This window comes from Zingiber officinale, chromosome 11B (assembly GCF_018446385.1).
Source record: "Zingiber officinale cultivar Zhangliang chromosome 11B, Zo_v1.1, whole genome shotgun sequence".
In the NCBI taxonomy this organism is placed as follows: Eukaryota; Viridiplantae; Streptophyta; class Magnoliopsida; order Zingiberales; family Zingiberaceae; genus Zingiber; species Zingiber officinale.
In genome coordinates this window covers 56,475,431-56,484,746 of record NC_056007.1, presented here as the reverse complement: position 1 = coordinate 56,484,746, position 9,316 = coordinate 56,475,431, and the positions used below count along the sequence as shown (strand labels likewise).

General features: G+C 41.0%; 1 protein-coding gene across 1 annotated transcript; it reads right to left on the bottom strand.

Moving 5' to 3' along the window:
• Positions 1–7,310: 7,310 nt before the first annotated feature.
• Positions 7,311–8,997, bottom strand: LOC122033937 (reticuline oxidase-like). Its single transcript, XM_042593082.1, has one exon. It carries the CDS (start codon positions 8,995–8,997, stop codon positions 7,423–7,425), a length of 1,575 nt encoding a protein of 524 aa, XP_042449016.1. The 3' UTR covers positions 7,311–7,422.
• Between the last annotated feature and the right edge of the window lie 319 nt (positions 8,998–9,316).

Sequence of the window (9,316 nt, the reverse complement as noted above, 5' to 3'; positions counted from 1 at the left end):
TTTGCCATGCAGAACTCCAAGAAGGGATTTCTGCCGATGTCACATGGTGTGAGTCTTTCGAAGACTCAAAGTCCCTCTTTTAGAGAGGAGAGAGACCGCATGGATACGATCCCTTATGCCTCAGCCATAGGATCTATCATGTACGCCATGCTATGTACTCGTCCTGATGTTTCATATGCTTTGAGCATGACGAGCAGATACCAGTCAGATCCAGGTGAAAGTCACTGGATAGCAGTCAAAAATATTCTTAATTATTTAAGAAAGACTAAAGAATATTTCTTGATATATGGAGACGATGATGAGTGATAACCATGATTTTACTACACTATTCTTATTCATACAATCATGGTTTGATGTAGTTTTCATATATAGAACCCATATTTACATCACATTTTTATACATTGTATCAATTTTGGACTTAATTACAAATTATGTTATTACGGATTTATTTGATGCTAATATTTTATTATTATTTTGTAGGCATCAAAAGGGTCATGGACTCAATCAGATCAGGCCACATTTGGGCTCAAATCTAGGGCTAAACGAGGCGATCAAGCCTTGGAGCGATTTGGACCGTCCATTGAAGATTGGAGAGATCTGAGCCATCCGTCGAGCATCTGGTCCATCCGACCTAATGGGGAGTAGATCTAGACCGTAGATGAAGATCAGTACTGTTGGATCGGATTTTAGGCCATTTTCCATCGTTGATCAAGCTCCGAGTGTTCTGGATCGTTGGATCAAATTTGAGGAGGATTTAAATGCCGCGAGAAGCTACAGTGCAGATCGGGCTCGAGCGATCACGATTTTCCTCACTGTTCTTCTTCACTACGTCGCCGAGACTTCACACTCCACTTCCAGATCTGAGAGCAGCATTCTTCACCGACGGCGATCGCGAGCTACCTGCAGTCATCCTCCGAGATCAGAGAGTGGCCGAAGGGAGGTTTCTTCAGCTGCGTTTAGGATTCTGTTTCATCGCCGCGATCCTGGCAGAGGGAGGTTTCTTGATCAACGATTTCCGCAATCAACAGATGCTTCAAGGGAGGTTTCTTGAGGTTTCTGAGTCTGTTCCAATCTCCATTCCGCAGCGAAGCTAAGTAGATCTGATCAATTGAATTAGTTTCACAATTCACAGGATTTTAGCTTTGTTCTTTGGTTGATGTAATTATCAGTCGGGTGTGAGCTTGAGGGGAGGTTTCCAAGAGCTGTGAGCGTCACCTGGTAATAGTTGGAGCTTGTACATTGTTCATTGGGTGTTGAGGGGAGGTTTCTGATGCACCTCTATTTTCACAGCAGAGTGGAGAATTTTGGTTTCGATTTTGGGTTGTGGATTGTTTAGGGTTTACCTTTCGTTGTTGCTGTCTTTGAATTGTGTTTACACTTGCTCAGATCTGAAGATCTGATTCTTTATTTTATCATTTCCTCTTGTTTCCGTTTATTGTAGTTCCTTTCTTGTTTTTCTTTGTTGCAATCCCAATCATTTTAAACTTCTAACCGAGTTTGCAATCTGACTTCTGATTTGAATTTAGTATTTCTGTGAATACAAATTTGTGTTTAGTTTTTAGTCTTTAATTCAGAAAATCTGTGTTCTGTGCTTAGATTTGTTGAGATAGTGCTTGAGTTAAAATGTTGAATGAATCATTTAGTATTTACATTGTTACCTCTGTTAACATTCTTTATTGAGGATGTGAATTGAAGTTTTGCTAGTTAATGAATTAATTTCAATGGTGCAAGTTGAGGTGTTAATGAATTATTTGATCTATGAGTAAATTCGGAGTTGAATGTTAGATTGGTTCATGTAAGATTGGTTATGTTTCAAGCCTTAAATGTTGAACTCTCATTGTGGTTGTAGATTAAAGATTTAGTGATTGATTACTTGTTTCATTGATGCATTTAAATTCGAATTTAATTGTTGGTAAGTTGGAGTTGATTTTACCTTGTTGATGTAATGAATTCAATTTGAATAAATTTTAGAACACACACACACTTACTAGTTAACCTTGGAAAAAAATATGACTTGGGACTCGTTACTACAACACTTGTCTAAATTTTAATGAGTTTCAATTTTAATTAATTTAGAGCGCCTTGTGACATGCAAAATGGCCGACACCAATGAGCTAGCTGTAAAGGGTTACAGTGATGCCAGCTTCCAAACTGACCAGGATGATTATAGATCGCAGTCTGGGTTCGTGTTTTGCTTGAATGGTGGTGCTGTGAGCTGGAAGAGTTCGAAGCAGGACACAGTTGTTGATTCTACAACAGAGGCCGAGTATATTGCTGCATCTGAGGCAGCAAAGGAGGCAGTTTGGATTCGCAAGTTCATTATAAAGCTTGGGGTGGTTCCTAGCATAGCTGATCTGATAGAGCTCTATTGTGACAACAATGGAGCAATTGCGTAGGCTAAGGAACCTCGCTCACACCAGGGGACCAAACACATACTACGACGCTTCCATCTCATTCGAGAGATCATCGATAGAGGAGATGTGAAGATTTGTAGAGTACCCACAGAGGCTAAGATCGCAGATCCCTTGACCAAGACTTTGGCACAGAGAAAGCATGATGGTCACACTAGGTCATTGGACCTTAGAGCCTACACTATTTGGCACTAGTGCTAGTGGGAGATTGTTAGTTAGAGCCCTAGAGCCAATCATATGATGATTGTTGTATGGACTCATTGTATCATATTCCTATGTATATAAAGGCATTTGTTTTGGTTATTATACTTACTTGTATTGGTGTCAAATAGCTAAGTATAATAGCATCCTTGAGTAGAAGGTTCTTATCTATATTAATCGATTGGTTGAATCGATAGTGAGATGATATAGAAAATACTACTCTTAATCATTCCTAGTCAAGTATTAACATTCAGAGACAATGTTAATGTGACGAGACTAGCATGTAGGTCAACTCGATGACTTGATCTCACAAGTCATGGATATAAAGATATCCAGTTGACACATGAGTATGCATTGGAGAATGTATACTGAATGACCCGCCATGAGAAAGTATCATGGATCATTATATGAGTGCCATATACTTTCTCATGTGGCTATTAGTATGACTATTAGTCCTTGGACCTGAAGTCACCATGGTTCCCTACATAAGGAGTTGCATACTTTGGCTTCGTCAAACGTCACCCGTAATTGGGTGGACTATAAAGGCGATTACTGGGTATGTAACAAATTATGCGGAGGGATGTGAGTTATGTAGATGGGATCTATCCCTCCTATATAATGGGAGTGACATCGTTATTCTTGATAGAGTGAGACCACTAAGTGCATGGTCATACCCAAATGAGTCAATATGAGATATTGAGCTCATTTGATTATAGTGAGTCTACTTGGAGTTCAAGATTTAGATTAATCAGAGGATGACACCGTCTATGCCTCAAATTGATCAATTTAGATGTCAAGGATAGAAGGACATTGTTATATATTGTGAAGAGTCACAATTAGTAGTCACAAGGTGATGTTGGATCTCAATATTCTTGTAACTTGGGTAGTAATGATGTGTTGCTAGATACCGCTCATTACTTATGTTTCTAAATGGGTTTAGGAGCATTGCCAACGTTACAAGAACCTATAGGGTCACACACAAAGGGCAATTAGATGGAGATTAGGTTCATTTGATGTACCTAGAGAATTAGGTTCATGTGATGAACCAAATTGGATTAAGAGTAATTCAAACTAGACTAATTGAGTTGGACTCAATTTGATTCATGTGTCAAATGAGTCTAATTTAGATTATGACTCATTGAATCAATTTAATTTAATGGATAGAGATTCACTAAATTAAATTGACTTGAATCAAAGGTTGGATTTGATAAACCATGGGAGAATTTAAGTCAAGTTTGACTTGACTTGAGAGAGAAGATGAAGAGTCAAGTTTGACTTGACCTTGACTTGACCAAGTGTCATGTCATTATGACTTGGCATAGGGCCGACCAATGATGATGTGCCACATCATTAAAGGTTACATGAGTGTGTGCCACCTCATGAGGGAGACCAAGAGTTGTGACCCTTGGTATACCATGGAGATAAAAACTCCTCCATTAAGTGGCCGACCACTTTAGTGTGCATTTGGTGTGCTTGTGTAACTCCATCTTCTTCCTCCTTTCATTTTTCTCCCTCTCCTCCTCCTTGACCGAAACCTCAATGAGTGCTAGCACACTCTAAGGTTTCTTCTCCACCTTTTTGTTCATTTGGATACACATAGAGGGGTGTTCACTTGACACCCTTGAGATCCGGCGAACCTTGGACGAGCGGGATAAGCGAAGGGCTTCGCATCAAAGGTATAAACTCCTTAACATGTAGACCTAGTGTAGATCTAGGTTAGAAAACATGTACACGAAAATTTTGTTCTTTTAATCTTCGCACGGATCCAGTGGCATGGGACGTCGGGGTTTCCGTAATGCAAAAAGCGATTTTTGCGGCTCGAAAGTCCCAACACATACTAGGTCACTAGGTATTAGATATTTTAGTGATTGACACTAATGCTAGTGGGAGATTGTTAGTATTAGCCCTAGTACCAATTATGAGATGATTTTAAAGGGCTCATTTTGTATCATATTTCATTATTATTAAAGGTAAAATTGGTTATTATATTTACTTCAATTTAGTGTCAAATGAATAAGCATAATAATGTCCTAGAGTGGGAGATTCTAATCTACAACATATCAATTAGATGAATTGATAATAAGATATTATAGATATACAGAGAACACTACTCTTAACTATTCTTAGTCAAGCATTAATATGCAAGGATGATATTAATGCATTGAGACTAGCATGTAGATCAACAGATGACTTAATCTCACAAGTTATGGATATGAGATATTAGGTTGATACATGAGTATATATTAGAGAATATATACTGAATGACCCGCCATGAGAATGTTTCATGGATCATTATATGAGTGTCATAAACATTCTCATGTGACTATTAGTGTGAATAGTCCTTAGACCTGAAGTCACTACGGTTCCCTATATAAGGAGTTGTATACTTTGATATCGACAAACGTCACCCATAACAGGGTAGACCATAAAGTCGATCATTGGGTATGCAATAAGTTATGTGGAGGGATGTGAGTGATGTAGATGAGATCTATCTCTTTCATATAACGGAAGTGATATCTATGAGCTCCTTGATTAGTAGGACACAAGAATGCATGGTCATGCTTAAATGAGTCAATATGCTATATTGAATTTATTTGATTGAGTGTGTCTACTTAGAGGTCAAGAAATACAAAGATTGATAAGAGGATGCCACGGTCTATGCCTCATTAATCAATCTAGATATCAAAGATAGAAGGATTGAGTCATACATGATAATAGCCATGAAAAGAATAAGTTGGATCTCGACATTCTCGTCACTTGGGTAGCAATGATACCTTGCTAGATGTCACTCATTGTTTATGTATCTAAATATTGATTTGGATACATTGCCAACGTTATGAGAATATATTGGGTCACACACAAAGAACATGTCAATGGAGATAGATTCATATGATGGATCATTGGATTAAATCTAATTCAAGTTGGACTCATTGAGTTAGACTCATTTGAATCCAACTATTGGATTGAGTCCAATTTGAATTAGACTCATTGAATCAATTGGATTGCAGATTAATGAGTTGGACTCATTAAGTGATTTCATGAATTTGAATTTATGAAGAAAGAGGAGTGTACAACTTGAATTGCTCATGCATTGGATGAAGAGTGAACAATTTGAATTGCTCATGCATTTGATGCATTGGATTCATTGGATGAAGACAAAAATTAATGTCAATTAAGACAATTGACATTAAGACATAAGGTAATTTCATGAATCTATAAAAGGAGATTTTTGGATTCATTTTGATGATGAGTTTTTGGTATTCTTGCTCTTCTTCATCCTCCTCTCTTCACTTGGCTGAAACTTCCAAGAAGGGTTGCTAGCACAACTTTTGGTTGTTTCATTCTCCACATTGTGAGGCTTGTTTGTGTGGATATAATAGAGACGCGGCCACTTGATCGCGCTAAGATCTGCATCTAAAGAAACGTTGTTGTCGGGATTGCGAAGGTCACGCAACAAAGGTATAAATAACTATCTCATGTAAAACCTAGTATGTGATTTTCCTTCGCATAGATCTTCTGGAGGAATTAGATGTTTTTCGCTACATTTTTATGTGTTTAGCGCCCTATTTCCTTACAGATAAGTATTCAACTGAATTGAATACAAAGTAATTGATAATAGGGAAAATTATACTGACAACGGAGTAGAGTAGAAACTTGAGTGTTAGTTGTCGAAGTAGCATTTCGGCGTCGTAGCGAACTTTTCGGAGTAGCACACGAATACAAAAGTTATAGAGAAATGTTGTTTTGAGCTGTTGGTCAAAGCCTTCTTTTATAGGGCATTCCGAGCACATGGATCCCTTCTAGGTACCTTAGATCTACCTGATCTGATCCATCTTCGTCGACGTTGATCCATCTCTAGGTACCTAGATCCCTTCCTAATGCCTAAGTCGCTGATGTGGCTGTATCTCGGTGAACCTCTATCCGAGTCACCTCTATCCATTTTCGAGCGCCTAGATCCCTTCCTAGTACATGGAGTTTGACGTGTGATAGCTAACCAGAGTATGCCAACTCAGCTTCTTGCATGGCTGGATTCGGGCCGTTCCGGGCCACAGGATCCTTTCTGGTCACCCAAATCTCCTAGCGTCCGGATCATTTCCGAGTGCTTGGAATGTCTTAGCTCTAGCTTTGATTTTATATATCACAGAGTTAGCACAACAAATATAATATAAGTATAAAAATATTTTAGACAATTTTGAGTCTGTCTGATCCTGACTTTTGGATTTCACTAGGTCAGACCAATTTCTATTGTTCCCTTAACGGGAACGTGTTCTCACCTACTCCTCTCAAGAGAGTTTACTTGTTGTCAAACATCCAGATCTCCTGACCTATTTAGACTTTTGCTTAGTATTTGATCTTGACCTTCGGGACTTCCCACTAGACGTCTAATACTCGACTCGCCTAGACCTCTGCCTGGTGTCTGCGACCCTAGGGTTTCTACCCGATGTCTTCGATCTGCCAAGATTTTTGCCAGCCCATTCGATTAAGACTTCTTTGCCCAATCTATTTGACCAGGAAATCTTTGTCTAGTGTTAACTAAGACTTTCCTACATACTTAGTTAAGCTTGTTAAATAAAAAATTCTTTAATTTAAACTTTTACTAATATTAAAATATAGATTTAATTAGTTAGTGTTTTTTATACCAATAATTATGACAAGTCATTTTCATTGATAGATATGATTACATCCATACAAACGCTACTTAACAAGCATTATATTATATATCAATCATGATTTGCATAGCATTAGAATAAAAGGATTCTAAGAACAATCCACCTACCAATTTATTAATCTTCCTTCCTAACGAATCTCTTTACTTATTAAGAGGTGGTATACTTTGTGGATTATTAAACACGTTTTCCTTATCAATTGCGTTCTTCGCCTTCACAAGTCTTCCATAATTTCCTAAAAAATATCTCTCTCCGTATACTCGTGCTTTACTCACAGCATCCGTGGGCCCCTCTCCTCCTCTACCCCACTCCACCGTTCCCAAATCCAAATCAAGGTAGTTCACGAAAGCCGCTCGAGGATTCTTTGTTACATGTCGGCTCATGTACTCGTAGAATTCACGTAACCATGCCACGTGCTTGTCTCTCGCCGTGTCCTCTTCAACCGTCCAATAAACTATGTATTGGATCCCGTATAAGTTTCCGGCTCGGTGAGGAAATGGAATTTGATCGCTTTTCACCCTAGCCATCGCCCCTCCGTAGGGATCCAATATAAGGTATGCTTCTTGCTTTCTTGATAAATAATCAAGGGTTGTGATCATGCCGGCCATGTCGATCGGGATGCGCACGTAGTCCGATTTGGCCTTGAAGAATTCGGGACTGCTCGATTCGTGGCTCGTCAGCTCGGAGACCGAATCCAACCCGGCGAATTGAACAACCGATTCGATCCAACTTACCTCGCGGCAGCTCGATTCCGCCAGCACCAACTCGGGGAATCGGCGACTCAGGGATGAGACCGCTGCCTTCCTCGACGCGAGGAAGAAACCCGTGAAGGAAGCAGACACGTTGCCGTCGCCTGACCCGGCGACGGAGACGGAAAGGTAAAACTCTTCGGGGAGATTTGGGGCCACGTACTGCCATCGGTGGACCAACTCGGCCACCGAGCGAGTTGACCCGGAGCGCGTCCGGGTGCACACTGTGACTCGCTCAGGCACGGGGACGAGCCGCAACTGCCAGGAATAGACGACGCCCCAACTGCCGCCGCCGCCGCCGCGGATCGCCCAGAAGACGTCCTCGCCCATCGAGTCCCTGTTCAAGACGCGCCCGGCCGAGTCGACCAGGATGGCATCGACGACGTTGTCGGCTGCGACGCCGTACTTGCGAGAGAGCAATCCAAACCCGCCTCCGGCGATGTGACCACCACTGCCGACGGTGGCACAGGAGCCTGCAGGGAAAGCGAGAGTCCGGTTGGAGGCAGCCACAGCATAGTATATCTCGCCGAGTGAAGCGCCGGACTCAGCCCAGGCGAAGAGCGAGCCAGAGTCGACTCGGACACGGTTCAGGGTCATGAGGTCGACGATGGCGAAGGGGACGCCGTTGTTGGCGGTGTATGACAGGCCTTCGTAGCTGTGGCCGCCGCTACGCACTCTGATGGCCAAGGAGGCCGCGCGAAGGCAGAGGATGGAGTTGCGGAGGTCTTCTACGGAGCAAGGAAGGATGAGAGCGGTTGGTTTAGGGACACCGGCGCCGGCGAAACGAAGGTTTCGGATAGAGAAGTTGAGAAGGCGGGAGTACGCTAAAGTGGAAGAAACGGTGAAGTTTTTGACCCCGGAAGAATGGAGACAGGCGGTGAGAGCTGAGTTGTTATCATGTGAGTGGATGGTTATGAAGAGGGAGGTATTGAGGAGGATAAGGAAAAGGAAATGGAGGTTTCTCGCCATGATTAAGACTCAAACAACAGAACAGAAGCAAGGCGTGGGGATTCAAGTAGATATATATAAATAATTAGATGGAATATTCTTTTTATTTAAATGTATAATGCTGGATGGATTTTTCTGTCCATTGATTAATTATATGTGTGGAGTTGGTTAAGTACTTATGATGCAGAACAAAGGAAGAAGATAATAAGTCAGACTTAAGGAGGTCAACATCAAAAAATTAACAAATTAACAGGTCCACTAAAAGGTAGCAGAGTGAAGTCCTACATTAAGAGCCGACTAGGCATGTGTTGCTTGACCAATAATGGGATGAGTCAAGCGA